Source organism: Anser anser (assembly GCF_964211835.1).
Source record: "Anser anser genome assembly, contig: HAP1_SCAFFOLD_379, whole genome shotgun sequence".
Classification (NCBI taxonomy): Eukaryota; Metazoa; Chordata; class Aves; order Anseriformes; family Anatidae; genus Anser; species Anser anser.
Genome location: NW_028154040.1, coordinates 1 through 18317, shown reverse-complemented (window position 1 = coordinate 18317; position 18317 = coordinate 1). Strand labels below are relative to the sequence as shown.

Below are 18317 nucleotides of genomic sequence, written 5' to 3'. Positions count from 1 at the left end.
ACCCTGCCACCAGGGCACCCAGCGCCCCAAGGACCCGGCCCCCCAAGGATATGGCCACCAGGGCACCCAGCACCCCAGGGATCCCCAGCACTCCAAGGACCCAGCCCCAAAGGATATGGCCACCAGGGCACCCAGCACCCCAAGGACCCAGCCCCCAGGCAGGTCACCCAGCACCCTGAAGACCCCAGCACCCCAAGGACCCGTCCACCAGGTCACCCAGCACCCTAAGGACCCCCAGCACCCCAAGCACCTGGCTACCAGGTCACCCAGCACCCTAAGGACCCCCAGCACCCCAAGCACCTGGCCACCAGGTCGCCCAGCACCCCAAGGACCTGGCCACCAGGTCACCCCATCATCCCAAGGACCCCCAGCACCCCAAGAACCTGGCCACCAGGTCACCCATCACCCCAGGGACCCCACCACCAGGTCACCCAGCACCCCAAGGACCCAGCCACCAGGTCACCCAGCACCCTAAGGACCCCCAGCACCCCAAGCACCCGGCCACCAGCTCGCCCAGCACCCCAAGGACTTGGCCACCAGGTCACCCATCACCCCTGGGAGCCCACCACCAGGTCACCCAGCACCCCAAGGACTTGGCCACCAGGTCACCCAGCACCCTGAAGGCCCCCAGCACCCCAAGGACCCACCCACGTCACCCAGCACCCGAAGGACCCGGCCACCAGGTCAACCCAGCACCCCAAATGACCCCTAGGACCCATCCACAGGTCACCCCAGCACCCTGAGGACCCCCAGCACCCCAAGAGCCTGGCCACCAGGTCACCCAGCATCCCCAGCACCCCAAAGACCCAGCCACCAGGTCAACCCAGCACCCCAGGGACCCCACCAGCAGGTCACCCAGCACCCCACAGACCCAGCCACCAGGTCACCCAGCACCCAAAGGACCCATCCACAGGCCATCCCACCACCCCAAGAACCTGGCCACCAGGTCACCCCATCACCCCAATGACCCCCAGCACCCCAAGAACCTGGCCACCAGGTCACCCCAGCACCCCGAGGACCCCCATCACCCCAAGAACCCATCCACAAGTCACCCCATCACCCCAAGGACCCCCATCACCCCAAGAACCCATCCACAGGTCACCCCAGCACCCCAATGACCTCCAGCACCCCAAGGACCTGGCCATCAGGTCAACCCAGCACCCCAATGACCCCTAGGACACATCCACAGGTCACCCCATCACCCTGAGGACCCCCATCACCCCAAGAACCCATCACCTGGTAACCCTATCACCCCAAGGACTTGGCCGCCAGGTCAACCCATCACCCCAATGACCCCCATCACCCCAAGGACCTGGCCACCAGGTCACCCCATCACCCCAAGGACCCCCATCACCCCGAGGACCCGTCCCCCGTGCCCCCCGCGCCCCTCACCTTCATCTTGAAGGCCTTCTTGCCGCCCTTCATGGCGTTGTCATCAAAGGAGAACTCGTTCTCGCGGATGATGGCGCGGCTGTCCTTGTCCCCGGTGTAGGTGACGACGTAGAAGGCGGGCGCCCACATCTGGAACTCGCGCTCCCAGTTGATGATGGTGGAGAGCGGGGCGCTGACGAGGAACGGGCCCTTGGTGTGGCCCTGGGGGACAGCGCGTCACACGGGGACACGGGGACGGGGCGGCGGCGCGGGACGGGCCCTTGGGGACGTGGGGACAGTGTGACACAGGGGGTGGGGTGCGGCGGGACAGGGCCGTGGGGACGTGGGGACATGGGGACAGTGTGACACACGGGGCAGGGGGTGGCTTGGTGTGGCCAAAGGGACACAAAAATGTCCCCAGGGGGACACAGGCAGGGACACGGTGACATCCCACTGTGGCCACAGGGACACCCCAGGGTGGCCACAGGGACTTGGGCACACCCCAGGGTGGCCATAGGGACGCCTTGTGTGGCAGTGGGGACACAGGCAGGGCCATGGGGACACTGGCAGGGACACCCCGGGGTGGCCGTGGGGCACCCACGGAGCCACTAGCACAGCATGGGGACACCGGCGGGACCCTGGTGACACCCCAGGGTGGCCATGCGGACACGGGGAGGCACATGGAGACAGCAAGAGCGAATGAAGTGACACGGGGACATCCCGGGGACATTGGCAAGTGTCACCACAGGGTGGCAGCAGGGACACAGCCAAGGGCCCTGGGGACAGCCCAGAGCGGCGGCGGGATCACGGGAGGACACGGGGACACCCCAGGGTGGCCGTGGGGACACCGGCAGGGACGTGGGGACGCCGTGGGGTGGCTGTGAGAGTACTGGGGTGGCCATGGGGACACCAGCAGGACCCTGTGGCCACCTGAAGGTGGCCGTGGGGACACAAGGAGGGCCACAGGGACACGAATAGGGCCGTGAGGACACCCCATGGTGGCCATGGGGACACTGGCAGGGACTTGGGGACACCATCAGGTGTCCAAGGGCCCTGGGACCACCAGTAGGACCCTGGTGTCACCCTATGGGGACCATATGGACACAGACAGGGCCACGGGGACGCAGATAGGACCACGAAGACACCCTGTGGTGGCCATGGGACCACCGGTAGGACTATGGGGCTACCAGCAGGACCTTGGTGTCACCCTATGGAGGCCATATAAACACAGGAAGGGCCATGGGGCCAGCAGTAGGACCTTGGGGTCACCAGCAGGACCTTGGTGTCACCCTATGGGGACCATATGGACACAAGCAGGGCCATGGGGACAAAAACAGGGCCATGAGGACACCCCATGGTGGCCATGGAACCATAGGCAGGACTATGGGGTCACCCTTAGGATCATGGGACTACCAGCAGGACCATGGGACCACCAGCAGGACCCTGGAACCACCAGTAGGACCACGGGGCCACCCTATGGGGGCCATATGGCCACAGGCAGGGCCACGGGGCCGCAGACGGGAGCGCGAGGACACCCCGTGGTGGCGCCCACCCACCTCCTTGTAGAGCGAGTAGAGGAAGACGATGGTCTGGATGGTCTTGCCCAGCCCCATCTCGTCGGCCAGGATGGTGTCGGTGCTCTGCGCCCAGGAGAAGCGCAGCCAGTTGAGGCCCTCCAGCTGGTAGAGGTGCAGCGTGCCGCCGGTGGCCGAGATGAAGCGCGGCTGCGACTCGTACTTCACCGTCGGCTGGGGACGGGACGGGGACGCGTCACCGTGGGGAAAGTCAATGTGGGGAACGTCAATGTGGGGAATGTCAACATGGGGATGGGTCAACGTGGGGAACATCATGGTGGGGATGTGTCAATGTGGGGACAGGTCAACGTGGGGAACGTCAACGTGGGGATGGGTCAACGTGGTGAACATCAACGTGAGAAACGTCAATGTGGGGACGAGTCAATGTGGGGATGGATCAACGTGGGGCAACTCAACATGGGGAATGTCACCGTGGGGACACTAAAAGGTGGGGAACGTCAACGTGGGGATGGGTCAATGTGGGGAACGTCAACGTGGGGAACGTCATCGTGGGGCATGTCAACGTGGGGTACGTCAACGTGGGGAACGTCAACGTGGGGATTGGTCAATGTGGGGAACGTCAGCGTGGGTGCATGTCAACGTGGGGATGGGTGACCATGGGGTATGTCACCATGGGGCATATCACCACGGGGATGGGTCAATGTGGGGATGGGTCAACGAGGGGCAACTCAATGTGGGGATGGGTCATCATGCAGAAAGTCACCGTGGGGAATGTCAACGTGAGGACATGTCAACGTGGAGAATGTCAACATGGGAACATGTCAACGTGGGGACAGGTCAACGTGAAGCACCTCAACGTGGAGCACCTCAACGTGGGGAGGTGCCACCGCAGGGATACCTCAACGTGGGGGACATGTCCCCATGGGGCACATCACCACAGGGCACCTCAACACGAGGACGTCCCCATGGGGATGCGCCTCCGTGGGGCATCTCAGTGTGGGGACATGTCCCCATGGGGCACATCACAGTGGAGCACCTCACCATGGGGACACGTCACCCTGGTGGCATGTCACTGTGGGGACGTCACCATGGGGGACACCGCCACTGGGGAGGGGGTGGAAGGGGGTGTGGGGAGTGGGAGCTGGGGGGACACGGGGTTGGAGGGGACACAGGGGACTTTGGGGGACATGGGGGGCACAAAACACTTGGGGGGACACAAGGGACTTTGGGGGACATGGGGGGGACACAGGGGACTTGGAGGGGGACACGGGGGACAGGGAAGGAACCCAAGGGAGTGGGGGGACCCAGGCAACCCGGGGGGGACCCAGGTGACAGGGGACATCCAGGTGACAACGGGGGGGACATGCAGATGACTGGGGGGGCACACGTGCAGGTGACAACGGGGGGGACACGCAGGTGACAACGAGGGGGACACGAGGTGCCCCACACTCACGTCGTTGGTGGGGGAGTCGGGGGGGCCCTCCCCCGGCGTCTCCTTCTTCTTCTTCTTGTAGCGCCGGGGCTGCGCCGGGTCCTCCCCCATGAACACCTCCCTGGGGACATCGGGGAGGGGACAGTGGGGAGGGGGGGGAACAAAAGGGGGGGGACAACAGGGGACATGTCAGAGGGGGGGGGACACGGTGACACCGTGGCCCGGTGGCTCTGGTCCCCCCAGGGGCTCGCCCGCGTCCCCCGTTCCCGACGCCGTGTCGCATCCCCCTGCCGTGTGTCCCCCCGTGGCACGTCCCCTGGTGTCCCCCCCCACCTCCTCGGTGTCCCCCCATCCCGGTGTCCCCCCCTCCCGGTGTGCCCCCCCCCCGGTGTCCCCAGGCTCACCGGTGCTTCCAGTAGGCCAGCTTGTGGAGGTCGTAGTCGGGGATGGGCATCTCGTCCTCCTCCCAGGTGGCCTGGTCGTAGGGCAGGTCGCGCCACTTCACCAGGTAGTGGTACTGCCCCTTCCGGTCCACGCTGCGCGGCACGCCGTCACCACGGGCACCCGGGGGACACCGGGCACCCGGGGGGGGCACTGGGCACCCATGGGGGACAGCGAGCACCCGGGGGACCCCGGGCACCCAGGGGACAGCGGGCACCCAGGGGGGCGGATCGGGCACCGGGGTGGTGTCAGGCACCAGGGGTGACAGGAGGGACCCTTGGGGACAACGGGCACCCATGGGGACAGCACAGGTGGCAGCAGGTAGCCAGGGGGATGGTGAGCACCCGTGGGTGACAGCGAGCACCCACGGGGACAATGGGCACCTACAGGGACAATAAGGCACCTGTGGGGACAATGGGACAACTGTGGGGACAACGGGGCAGCCACGGTGACAAGAAGGTACCGCAGGTGACAGCAGGTACCCAAGGGGACAATGAGAACCCATGGGTGACAGTAGGCACCCATAAGGACAATGGGGTACCCACGGGGACAATGGGGCACCCATAGGGACAACAAAGCACCTGTGGGGACAATGGGGCAGCCATGGGGACAACAAGGTACTGCAGGTGACTGCAGGTACCCCAGGGGGGACAACAAGCACCCATGGGGACAACAAGGCACCCATGGGGACAGTGGGGCAGCCATGGGGACAAGAAGGTACCACAGGTGACAGCAGGTACCCAAGGGGACAATGAGCACCCATGGGTGACAGCAAGCACCTACAGGGACAATGGGGCACCCATGGGGAGAATGACGCACCACAAGTGACAGCAGGCACCCATGGGGACAGTGGGCACCCACGGGGGACACGAGGCACCCACGGGGGCCTGGGCACCCACGGGGGACAGCGGGGATCCCCCCGTGCCACTGTGACGCGGGCGTCAGCCAGGCCCCGGGGACAGGTGGCGGGCGCCGCAGGGCCACCAGGGGTCACCCGCTGCCACCGCTGCCAGCGGGGACACGCCGGGTGACAGCTGGGTGACACCCAGCGCCGGGGTCGCCCGGGGACAGGCGGTGACAGAGGGGTCACACGGGGACAAGGCCACGGGGACAAGGCCACGGGCGGGCAGCAGAGGGCATCTGGGGACACGGGGTCACCTGAGGACACGCGGCCAGCAGGCTGGGACACCCGGGGGGGACACGGGGACACCCCGAGGGGACATGGGGACACGGGGACATCCCAAGGGGACACCCAGAGGGGACGCTGGGGTCCGGGACACTGGGGACAGGGATACTCAGGATTTTGGGGCTGCCCAGGGACAGCTGGGGGGCACCCAAGGGTGCCAGAGGTGTTCCCAGGGGTGTCCCCGGGGTGTCCCCAAACCCCGCTCGGATTTGGGGAGGGGGCACCCCCAGGTGCTGGGGGTCACCCATGGGTGCTGGGGGTGTCCAGGAGCCCCCGAAGTTGCCCACTGTCCCCCCAGAGGCACCAGCAGTGTCCCCAAACCCCAGAAGCCCCGTGCCGATGTCACCCCAAGCCCCCCTTTTGGGGTGGGAGCACCCACAGGCGTAGGGGGGCACCTGCGGGTTTAGGGGGGCACCCATGGGTGCTGGGGATCACCGCCAGGCACTAAAGGTGCCCAGCAGCCCCCAAACATCCCCGTTATCCCCAAAACCTCCAGCAGCATCCAGCAGCCCCCAAAGTGTCCCCTTGTCCCCAAAGCCTCCAGCAGTGTCCCCAGGCCCCCCTTTTGGGGTGGGAGCACCAATAGGTGCAGGGGAGCACCCACGGGTGCTTGGGGTCACCCCCAGGCACCAAGGGTGTCCAGCAGGCCCTGAAGTTTCCCCTTGTCCCCAAAGCCTCCAGATGTGTCCCCAAATCCCCCGTATCCCCTGATGTCACCCCAAGCCTCCAATTTGGGGTGGGAGCACCCACGGGTGTAGGGGGCCACCCATGGGTGCTGGGTATCACCCCCAGGCACTAGGGCTGCCCAGCAGCCCCTGAAGTTATCCCCCAAACCTCCATCAATACCCATCAGCCTCCAAAGCGTCCCCTTATCCCCAACCCCGCTACAGCCCCCAACCCCCCTAAAACCCCCTGAAACCCCCCTAAAACCCCCCAACCCCCCCTAAAACCCCCCAAACTCCCCCCCGAGACCCCCCCACCTGTGGTTGATGATGCGGTGCACCGTCATCCACTCGGGCTTGATGCCGTAGCGGTAGAAGCGCTCCTCCATGCCGCCGTAGAGCGGGTCCTGGCTGCGGCCCCGCTTGTCGCTCTTGGCGTCGTCGTCCCCGGAGCCGTAGTCCAGGGGGGGCGGCTCGTCCATGTCGTTCTTGCGCTGGTAGTTGCGGTACATCACCAGGTGGAAGATCTCCAGCTGGGGGGGGGGACACGGGGACACCCCCGGTTAGTTTTGGGGGTGCGGGGGGACACCCCCCGGGGCACCCCGGTGGCACCCCGCAAGGTGGGTGGCCCCTCTGGGCGTCCCTGATCACTCCCGAGGGGTTTACGGGGTGGGTGCTGGGGGTGCCCTCCGTCCCCGTGTGTCCCCGGGGAGGGCCCTGTCCCGTGTCGCCCCCCAGGGTGGGCACAGGGGTGGTCCTTGTCCCCTACGGTGGGCACAGGGGTGTCCCCGTGTCCCCCAGGCCACCCCCAGGGGTGTCCCCATGTGCCCCAGGCCACTCAGGGGGTGTCCCTGTCCCCCTCCGCCACTCCCAGGGGTGTCCCCCAGACCACGTGGGGGGTGTCCCTGTCCCCCCAGGCCACCCCCAGGAGTGTCACCGGCCCCCCCAGGCCACTCAGGGGGTGTCCTTGTCCCCCTCAGCCACTCCCAGGGGTGTCCCCATGTCCCCCAGGTCACTTGGGGGGTGTCCCCATGTCCCCCAGGCACCCCCCCGGGGGTGTCCCCACGTCCCCCGGGACACCCCGCGCCCGGTACCTGCAGCTCCTTGATCCAGGAGCAGTGCCAGTAGGACAGCCCGACCCACTTGACGAAGAACTCGCGCTCGGAGCGGCCCTGCAGCACCTTGGGGGGGCCCTCGGGGGGCCCCTCGGGGGGGGGCACGGCCACGGGGGGGGGCGGCTCCCCCCACCGCCAGTACAGGATCTTCTGCACCCGCCCCTTCAGCACGGGGCACTGCGGGGACAGCGGCGTTGGGGCGCGGGGACGTCACCCCCTGTCCCCACTGCGTCCCCATCCTGGCTCCAGCCCCGTCCCTGTCCCCACCAGGTCCCCGTCCCCATCCTGTCCCGGTCCCTGCCCCCATCCTGTCCCCAGCAGGTCCCTGGCCCTGTCCCCAACCCCAAACCATCGCCATGTCTGTCCCTCGCCTGTCCCCATCGGGTCCCTGTCCCCATCCCCATCCTGTCCTGTCCCCACCCTGTCACTGTCCCTGTCCTGTCCCTGTCCCCATCCACTCCCTGTCCCTGTCACCAGGTCTCTCGTCCCCATCCTGTCCCCACCCATGTCTCTGTCCCCATCCACCCCCAGTCACTGTCCCTGTCCTTGTCCCTGTCCCAACTCTGTCTCCAGCAGGTTCCTGTCCCCATCACCATTCTGTCCCCGTCCCCATCCCCATCCCCGTCCCCGTCCCCATCTCCATCTGCTCCCTGTCCCTGTCCCCATCCCCATGTCCCTGTCCTCATCCTGTCCTGTCCCCATCCTGTCCCCAGCTCCACCTGCTCCTTATCCCTGTCCCCATCCCTTCCCTGTCCCTGTCCCCATCCACTCCCTGTCCCTGTTCCCATCCTGTCACCACCCCATCCCCATCCCCATCCCCATCCTGTCCCCATCCCCATCCGCTCCCTGTCCTTGTCCCCATCCTCGTCCCATCCCCGTCCCTGCCCCATCCCGTCCCCATCCCCACCAGCTTCCTGTCCCTGTCCCTGTCCCATCCCCTCCCTGTCCCCATCCCTGTCCCTATCCTGTCCCACCCATGTCCCCATCCCCATCCCTGTCCTGTCCTTGTCCCATCCCCTCCCTGTCCCTGTCCCCATCCTTGTCCCATCCCCATCCCCATCCCATCCCATCCCATCCCATCCCGTCCCCATCCCGTCCCCGTCCCGTCCCCCTGCCCCCCCCGTGCCCCCCCCGTACCGTGCAGCGGGGGCAGAGCCACTCGCCGTTGGGGACCTCGGGCAGGGGGGGGTTGAGGCAGTGGATGTGGTAGGAGGAGATGCAGGCGTCGCAGCACAGCAGCTCGCCGCCGTCCTTGCAGACGCGGCAGTACTCCATGTGGTCGTCCTCCTCCTCCTTCTCGCCTTCCTCCTCCAGCTCCTCCTCGTACTCCTCCTCCTCCTCCTTCGCCTCCCACTGCACCCCCTCCTTCTCCTGGGGGGCGCCGAGGGAGGCGTCAGGGAAACACCCCCCCCCCTCGCCCCCCGCAGCCCCCAGACCGCTCCCGGAGACCCCGAGCCCGCTGGGGACGTCCTGAGGGGCACCCGACCTCCAGGGGACCCCCCCCGGCCCCTCTGAGCTCCCCCAGGGACCCCCCAGGGACCCCTGGTGAACCCCCCCAGGGACCCCCGGTGACCCCCCCCCAAGGGACCTCCCCGCCCCAGGGACCCCTGAGCCCCCCCAGGGTCTCTCAGTCCCCATCGGATGATGCAGAGACCCCCCCCCAGGGATCCTCAAACTTCCCATGGGACCCCCCCCAAGTACCCCCAAACGCCCCCAAGGGTCACCTGGACACCCCCAGAGACCCCCAACACCCCCAACCCAATTCAGAGACCCCCCAGGGCCCCCCAGACTCCCCCAGACCACCCCCAGACCACCCCCAGGTGCCCCCAACCCAATACAGAGACCCCCCAGAGACCCCTAAACCACCCCCAGGGCCCCCCAGACTCCCTCAGGCCCCCCCTGGATGCCCGCAGACCACTCCCAGGCGCCCCCAACCCAACACAGAGACCCCCCAGGGACCCCCAAACTGCCCCAGAGACCCCCCCAAGGCCCCCCAAACTCCCTCAGGGACCCCCAGACCACCCCCAAAACCCCCAACCCAACACAGAGACCCTCCCAGGGACCCCCAAACTCCCTCAGAGCCCCCCTGGATGCCCCCAGCCCAACCCCAAAGCCCCCAGCCCAACACAGAGACCCCCCAGGGACCCCTAAACCACCCCCAGGACCCCCCAAACTCCCTCAGGGACCCCTAAACCACCCCCAGGGCCCCCCAAACTCCCTCAGGAACCCCCTGGATGCCCCCAGACCACCCCCAACCCCTCACAGGGCCCCCCCCAGCCCCCCGTCCCCCTGCCGTGGTCGCTCACGCAGTGGGGGCAGCTCCAGCGCCCCTCGGGCGCGCGGTCGAGCTCGGGGTCGAGGCAGACGAGGTGGTAGGCGCGGGGGCAGGTGTCGCACAGGATGATCTCCCCCCCCTGCTGGCACACCTCGCAGTAGTCCTGGTGGTCCGTCTCGTAGCCGTCCCCGTCCTCCTCCGGCCCCGGGCCTGCGGGGACAGCACCGCCCGCTGCCACCGCGCGCCCTCGGGGACGGGGGGGGGGACACGTGGGGACAGCGGGGATGGGGGGGGCGGGATGGGGGCAGGGGGATGGGGACATCGGGATGGGGACATCGGGATGGGGACATCAGGGATGGGGACATCGGGGATGAGGACGTTGGGATGGGGGCGGGGGGAAGGGGACATCGGGATGGGGATGTGGGGATGGGGACATCGGGATGGGGACACTGGGGACAGCGGGGGGACGGGGCAGTGGGAGCACTGGGGATGGGGAATGGGGTTGGGATGGGGACAGGACGGGGATGGGGATGGGGATGGGAACAAGGACAGGGTGGGGACAGGATTGGGACTAGGATGGGGACAAGGATGAGGACAGGGGATGGGGACAGGGATGGGGAGAGGATGGGGACAAGAACAGGATCGGGACAGGGACAGGATGGAGATGGGGACGGGGACAGGGATAGGGAGAGGGGACAGGGACATGGGTGGGGACACCATGGTCAGTGGGGCCACCACAGGCACTGGGGGACACCTGGGGACAGGAGCATCCAGGGGTAAGGTCAGATTTTGGGACACGAGGGACAGGGGGACACCAGGACGCCTCCAGGGGGACACAGGGACACCAGGGAGAGATGGGGGGGACAAGGACAGAGGGACACGGGGACAGTGGGGACAGGGACGTGGGGACAACGGGGATGGGGACATCAGGACACGAGGGGCAGTGGGGATGGGGGCACGGGGACAGCAGGGGGCAGGGGCAGTGGGGATGGGGACAGCGGGGACAGATGCTGGGGACACCTGGGGACAATCGGACGTCAGGACACAGGGACGATGGGGACACGGGGACACGGATGAGGGAGAGCCGCCGGCCGGCCAGATGGTGGAGAGGGGCACCCGGGGACAGCGACACCCCCGGGGGACCCCCAGCCCCAAACCCAGGAGAGGTGGGGAGGGGCGCCCCGTGCTCCGGGGTGACCCCTTGGCCCCGGGGGACAACCTGGGGACAACCTGGGGACAGCTGAGGGGGCTCTCACCGTGTGCGGGCACAGCGCCCGTCCCCGCGGGGCCGCGCTCCCTGTTGAGGACGGTGCAGGGGGCTGCAAGGAGAGACGGCGGCGGCGTCACCCGCGGCCCCGGTGTGGGGAGGGGACACGGGGAGGGGGGGAGGGCAAAAGGGGGGGACAAGGGGACGGGGTTGGGGGGGGGGGGCGGTGGCGCTCGGGGACAAAGGCCACTCACCCTTCTTCTTCTTGCGGCCGGGGCGGCCCCGCTTGAGCTTCTTGATGCGGGCGGCGGGGTCGGAGCGCGCCGAGGCGCTGTGCACGCTCGAGCTCTCGGCGTCCGACTCCTCCTCCGCCTCCCCCGCGTCCTCGCTCTGCAACGGGGACAGGGGGACGCTGGGGACACTGGGGGACACTGGGGGGCACTGGGGGGCATGGGGGGCATGGGGGGACACGGGGCCGAGGCGGGTAGTGAGGGGAGATGGGGCTGGGGGACACCGCGGGGGGATGGCAGGGGGTGGGGGACACCTCTGGGTGACACCTGAGGGTGAGGAGGGGCTGGGGGACACCGCTGGGTGACACCCGAGGGACTGGGTGCCACCACGTGGGGACACCAGAGGGTGAGGAGGGGACATGAGGACACCTCTGGGTGACACCCAAGGGTGAGGAGGGGACGTGGGGCTGGGTGCCACCACCTGGGGACACCAGGAGCATGAGGAGGGGCTCAGGGACACCTCTGGGTGGCACCAGAGGGTGAGGAGGGGATGTGGGGACACCTCCGGGTGCCACCCAAGAGCAAGGAGGGGACGTGGGGACACCTCTGGGTGACCCCCGAGGGGCCAGGTGCCACCACATGGGGACACCAGAGGGTGAGGAGGGGACATGAGGACACCTCCGGGTGACACCAGAAGGTGAGGAGGAGACGGGGGGACACCTTTGGGTGATACCAGAAGGTGAGGAGGGGCTGGGGGACAGCTCTGGGTGACACCAGAGGGTAAGGAGGGGATGTGGGGACACCTCTGGGTGACACCAGAAGGTGAGGAGGGGCTGGGAGACACCTCTGGGTGACACCAGAGGGTAAGGAGGGGACGTGGGGACACCTCTGGGTGCCAGCCACGGGGCCGGGTGCCGCCACCTGGGGACAGCAGGGGACAGCAGGGCCACGCGGCGGCCGTACCGAGCTGCTCTTCTTGCGCTTGCCGCCGATGACGCCCAGCTTGATCTTGAGCGGCGCCATCTTCTTGCCCTTCAGCTTCCGCTTCAGCTCCGGCACCCGCGGGCTCTTGCTGCGCTTCTTGTGCCCGGGCCCTGCCGGGGGACGCGGCTGTCCCCGAGGGCTCGGGTCCCCAACGGGGGGTGGGGTGGGGGGACCTGGGGTCCTGGAGCCTTGTCCCCAACTGGGAGGGGACCTTGGGGTCTTGGAACATTGTCCCCAATGGGGAGGGGGACCCGGGGTCCTGGTGTCTTGTCCCCAAAAGGGAGGGGACCAACGGGTCCCGGCACCTTGTCCCCAACACGGAGGGGACCCTGGGGTCCCGGCACCTTGTCCCCAACAGGGAGGTGACCAACGGGTCCCAGCAGCTTGTCCCCAAGAAGGAGAGAACCCAAGGGTCATGAAGCCTTGTCCCTAATAGGGAGGTGACCTGGGGGTCCTAGCACCTTGTCCCCAACGCAGAGGTGACCCAAGGGTCCCTTCACCTCGTCCCCAGCGCAGAGGGTCCCCAGGGGTCCCAGCACATTGTCCCCAACACGAAGGGTCCCCGAGGGTCCCAGCACCTTGTCCCCAGCGCCGAGGGTCCCCGGGGGTGCCGCTCACCTTTCCCCTCCTTGGTCTTGGCCTTGCGCAGGGGCGGCGGCGGCGCCTCGGGGGCCACGGCGGCGACGGCGGCCGACACCTGCTCGGCCACGGCGGCGGCGGCGGCGGCGGCGGCGGCGGCCACGGCGGCGGCGGAGCCCTTGAAGGGGTTGTTGGCGCTGAACTCCCTCCACTTGGCCCCCAGGATGGTCATCATCTTGGACATGGGGATTTTGGGGTTCTTCTTGGCGATCAGGGGCCTGCGAGCGAGCGGCAGCGGGGCTGGGAACCCCACCGGGGGCTGCCCGTGGAGAACCCCTCCCCCCCCCCCAAAAAGAGCACCCTGGGGTGCACCCGGATGGCCCCGCAGTGCCCCGCGGGGCTCGACGGCTCCCCAAGGGGACCGCGGCGGCACCCAAAGCATCCCAAATCGCCCCAGAACACCCCAAGGGGTCCTCAAGAAGTCCCACAGCACTCCGAGGTGCCCCAAAACACCCCAAGGGGTCCTCAAGAAGTCCCACAGCACCCCAAGGTGCCCCAAAACGCCCCGAGGTGCCTTCAATGGCCCCCAAAGCGCCCCAAGGTGCCCCAGCAGCACCCCATGAAGCCTTCAACTGTCCCTACACCACCCCGAGGTGCCCCAAAACACCCCAGGTAACTTCAACTGCCCCAAAGCACCCCAAAGGGCCCGTGGGAGCTCCCAAAGCACCCCAAGGGGTCACTGAGAAGTCCCAAAGCACCCCAAGGTGCCCCAAAGCCCCTCAAGGTGCCTTCAACAGCCCTCAAAGCACCCCAAGGTGCCCCAGCAACACCCCGAGGTGCCCCAAAGCACCCCAAGGTGCCTTCAACGGCCCCCAAAGAACCCCAAGGTGCCCCCCAGCACCCCAAGGTGGCCCAGCAGCACCCCGAGGTGCCTTCAATTACCCCCCAGAGAACCCCAAGGTGCCCCAAAACCCCCCGAGGTGCCTTCAATTGCCCCCAAAACCCCCCGAGGTCCCCCTGCAGCACCCCGAGGTGCCCCAAAACCCCCCGAGGAGCCCTCCCCTGTGCCCCCCAGCACCCCGAGGCGCCCCCCCAGCACCCACCTCATGAACTGGCTGAAGGCCTTGTAGTTGGTGAGCGTGTGGTAGTCCTCCTCGGTGAAGATGTGGTCCACGTCCTCCAGCCCCCAGGCGCCCAGCAGCTGCGCCGACGACTTCTGCTCCACCGGCTGCGCCCGGCGGGGACGGGACGGGGACGGGGATGGGGACGGGGACGGGGAAGGGGACAGGGACGGGGACAGGGGGTGGCACAAACAGCAGTGAGAGCGAGAGAAGGGGAGCGAGTCAGAAATGGGCACGGGGACAAGGACAGGGGGTGGGGACAGGAAGGGCAGGGGCAGCGGGACCCCATGGGGTGTAATGAGGGTGGGGGGACCCCGTGGGGTCTGAAAGGGGCAGTGGGACCCCAACGGGATCCCCATGGGTGGGGGGACCCCATGGGGTCTGAAAGGGGCACCAGGAACCCCATGAGACCCACCATGGGTGCTGGGAACCCAACAGGACCCACCATTGGTGCAGGAACCCCGATGGGCCCCAAAATGGGCGCTGGGACCCCCATGGGCCCCAAAATGGTCATTGGGAACCCAACGGGATCCAAATGGGTGGGGGGAATCCCATGGGCCATGAAATGGTCACCGGGACCCCAATGGGATCCACCATGGGTGTAGGGACCCCACGGGTCCTGAAATGGGCACCAGGACCCCAACAGGCCCCAAAATAGTCAGCGGGAACAGAATGGGATCCAAATGGGTGGGGGGAAACCCATGGGTCCCAAAATGGTCACCAAGACCCCAGTTGGATCCACCATGGGTGCAGGGACCCCGTGGGCCCCAAAATGGTCACCAGGACCCCCAAGGGCCCCGAAACAGGCACCGGGACCCCCATGGGCCCCAAAATGGGTGGGGGGAAACCCATGGGTCCCTAAAGGGTCCCCAGGACCCCAATGGGTTCCCCAATGGGTGGGGAGGACGCCATGGGCTCCAAAATGGTCTTCGGGGCCCCAACAGGATCCAAATGGGTGCGGGGACCCCATGGGCCATGAAATGGTCACCAGGACCCCAATGGGATCCACCATGGGTGCAGGGACCCCATGGACCCCAACATGGGCACCGGGACCCCCATGGGCCCCAAAATGGTCAGTGAGAGCCCAATGGGTTCCAAATGGGTGGGGGGAAACCCATGGGCCCCAAAATAGTCACCGGGACCCCAATGGGATCCAAAGGGGTTGGGGGGGACCTGATGGGTCCCAAAATGGGCACCAGGACCCCCATGGGCCCCAAAACGGTCAGTGGGACCCCAACAGGATCCAAATGCCTGGGGGGAAACCCATGGCTCAAGGGGACCCCAACGGGATCCACCATGGGTGCAGGGACCCCATGGGCCCCGAAATGGTCATCAGGACCCCAACGGGATCCAAATGGGTTGGGAGGACCCCATGGGTCCCAAAATGGGCACTGGGATCCCAATGGGATCCAAACAGGTGGGGGGAAAGCCATGGCCCAACGGGATCCACCATGGGTGCAGGGACCCCATGGGCCCCGAAACAGTCACCGGGACCCCAACAGGATCCAAAGGGGTTGGGGGGGACCCCATGGGTCCCAAAATGGGCACCAGGACCCCCAAGGGCCCTGAAATGGTCATGGGGACCCCAATGGGATCCAAATAGGTGGGGGGAAAGCCATGGCCCAACGGGATCCACAGTGGGTGCAAGGACCCCATGGGCCCCAAAACGGTCACCGGGACCCCAACGGGATCCAAAGGGGTTGGGGGGCACCCCAGGGCCCCCAGCGCGCCCCCCCCCGGCCGTACCTTCACCTTCTGCCCCCCCTCCTCGTCCATCTTTTTCCGCCGCTTCGTCTTCTTCTCCTTCTTCTCGCGGTGCTTCCGCCGCTTCTTCTTGGCCACGCCGCCATAGTCGCTGCCGCCGCTCTCCGACTTCTCCCGGTACTCGTCGCGCTCCGACTCGAACTCATCCTCGCTCACCTGCGCCCCGAGACCCCCCCCCGAGAGCCGGTCACGCCCGGACCCCCCCCAAATCCCAGAACAAACCCCCAAATCCCAGGACCCCCCCCAAAAACGCCGGGACCCCCCCAAAAGCCCGGGCCTCACCAATTTTTTCCGTTTCCGCGGCTTCCCGGGTTTGTTCTCCTTCTGCTTGCGGGGGCCCCGCTTCTTCTTCTTCACCCCCAGGGCCCCCTCGAGGCCCCGCAGCAGCTCCTCATCTCCGTCTGCGGGGACACGGCCGCCTGAGGGGCGGGGATGGCACCCAAAGGTGCCCCCGCAGCACCCCGAGGGGCCCCGCAGCACCCCAAGGGGCTTTCAGTTGACCCCACAGCACCCCGAGGTGCCCCAAAGCACCCCATGGCGACCTGAAGCACCTCAAGGGGTCCTTGGGAAGTCCCACAGCACCCCAAGGGGCCTTCAATTGCCCCCAAAGCACCCCGAGGTGCCCCCAAAGCACCCCATGGGGCCCTGAAGCATCCTGAGGTGCCCCAAATCACCCCGAGAGGTCCTTGGGAAGTCCCAAAGCACCCCAAGGGGCCTCGCAGCACCCCAAGGGGCTTTCAATTGCCCTCACAGCACCCCGAGGGGCCCCCAAAGCACCCCACGGGGCCCTGAAGCACCCCAGGAGGCCCCAAAGCACCCCAAGGGGTCCCTGGGAAGTCCCACAGCACCCCAAGGGGCCTTCAACAGCCACCACAGCACCCAAAGGTGCCCACAAAGCACCCCAAAGTGCCTTCAATTGACCCCAGGGCACCCTAAGGTGCCCCGGAGCACCCTGAGGTGCCCACAGCTGTCCCCAAAGCACCCCGAGGGGCCCTCAAGAAGTCCCACAGCACCCCAAGGTGCCCCATAGCACCCCACAGGACCCCAAAGCACCCCGAGGTGCCTTTAATTGCCCCCATTACACCCCAAAAAACCCCACGGACAGGGATGCGCTGGCACCCACCGCCAGGAACGAGCTTCGGGGCTTTTTTTCCCCACTTCGTCCCTTTTTTGGGTGAAAAATGGGCTGTACACCCACGCAGGATGGCTCGGCTGCGCTCTTTTTCCTTTTTATGCCGGTTCTTAACCCAAAACCAACGACCTCACGCGGCGCCTTTGGGGCAGGGAAGCCGAGGGGAGTAAAAAGCACCAAACCCCAACTTTTTGGGGGCAAAACTCGCAAAAATAAAACCAAGTGGCCACAGCCGGGGTCTCCTCCGCCGCTGGCACGCAAGAAAAGGATAAAAAAGCACCAGAAACGTCATTTTTGGGGCATTTCCCCCATTTCTTGGAAACCTGGAAGGCTTTTTGGCTTTTTTACCCCAAAAAGAGGTCGAAACCCCGTGGGTTTCGCCCAGCAAACACTGGTCACCTGCCTCCATCCCAGCCCTGCGTAAATTGGGGCGAAAAAGCGGCTTTTGGAGAGCGGTGCGGCCATGTGTTTGCGGAAAGCCTGGAAAACGGCTTTTTGAGGGGTTTTGGCTTTTATTTATGGCACTGGAGGACACCAAGTCCCGGACAACAACAAAAACACCATTTATGGGGGATTTGGGGGCTTTGCTGGAGCCTGGCCGGTTTTGGGGTGAAAATCGCAGGATTTGGGGTTATCTGGAGCAATTTCTGGTGGAGGGTCAGGGGGAAATGCAACGGCCCCCCTATTTGGGGAGAGGGGATTTGCGGATTTTTGCCCGAATCCAGCATCGTTAGCGGCCCCAAAAAGGGATGGAATGGGGGGGATGTGGCCTCGGGGGGGGCCGCACCCCGAAATCCTCCCGGAAACGCCCCAATGACGGGTTTCAGCCCCAAAAAACGGGTGCGAAACCAACCCCGCCGTTTCCAACCGCAGCCAGCCCCATTTTTACCCCGGCTTTCACCCCAAAACGCAACGAACGCTTTGCACAACGCCTCCCGCCGGCGATGGGTTTCCCAACCGCTCCGTCCCGCGGCGCATTTTCCCCTTTTTGTCCCCAAAACAGCGGCCGAGCTCAACCCCCCCCCCGAGGCTCTGGGTACCCCAGAAGAGGCTGGGGGGGGTCAACTGGGGACCCCTCCGGGTAAATCGGAGGCCAGAGGCCGGCGAGGCCGTGCCGGGGGGAGGCTGGAGGCCAGCGAGGCTGTGCTGGGGGGGGGTCAATTGGGAACCCCCCCTGGGTAAATCGGAGGCCGGAGGCTGGAGAGGCCGGGCTGGGGGGTCGATTGGGTACCCCCCCCCCCAGGAAAATCGGAGGCCAGAGGCCGGCGAGGCCGTGCCGGGGG

General features: G+C 66.8%; 1 protein-coding gene across 1 annotated transcript in view; it reads right to left on the bottom strand.

The window, feature by feature from the left end:
* The window catches only part of CHD3 (chromodomain helicase DNA binding protein 3), a gene marked incomplete at its 5' end in the record, with an annotated part of 40496 nt that extends 24102 nt beyond the window's left edge, over positions 1–16394 (bottom strand). Inside the window, 15 exons of the mRNA XM_083853263.1 lie at positions 1393–1593; positions 2928–3119; positions 4360–4459; positions 4743–4874; positions 6946–7160; positions 7722–7919; positions 8880–9113; positions 10049–10227; positions 11274–11336; positions 11479–11614; positions 12418–12548; positions 13057–13295; positions 14121–14245; positions 15885–16058; positions 16185–16394. Of these exons, the coding sequence (XP_083709389.1) occupies positions 1393–1593; positions 2928–3119; positions 4360–4459; positions 4743–4874; positions 6946–7160; positions 7722–7919; positions 8880–9113; positions 10049–10227; positions 11274–11336; positions 11479–11614; positions 12418–12548; positions 13057–13295; positions 14121–14245; positions 15885–16058; positions 16185–16394 (2529 nt within the window). The remainder of the gene's footprint in view (positions 1–1392; positions 1594–2927; positions 3120–4359; positions 4460–4742; positions 4875–6945; positions 7161–7721; positions 7920–8879; positions 9114–10048; positions 10228–11273; positions 11337–11478; positions 11615–12417; positions 12549–13056; positions 13296–14120; positions 14246–15884; positions 16059–16184) is intronic.
* Positions 16395–18317: the final 1923 nt, after the last annotated feature.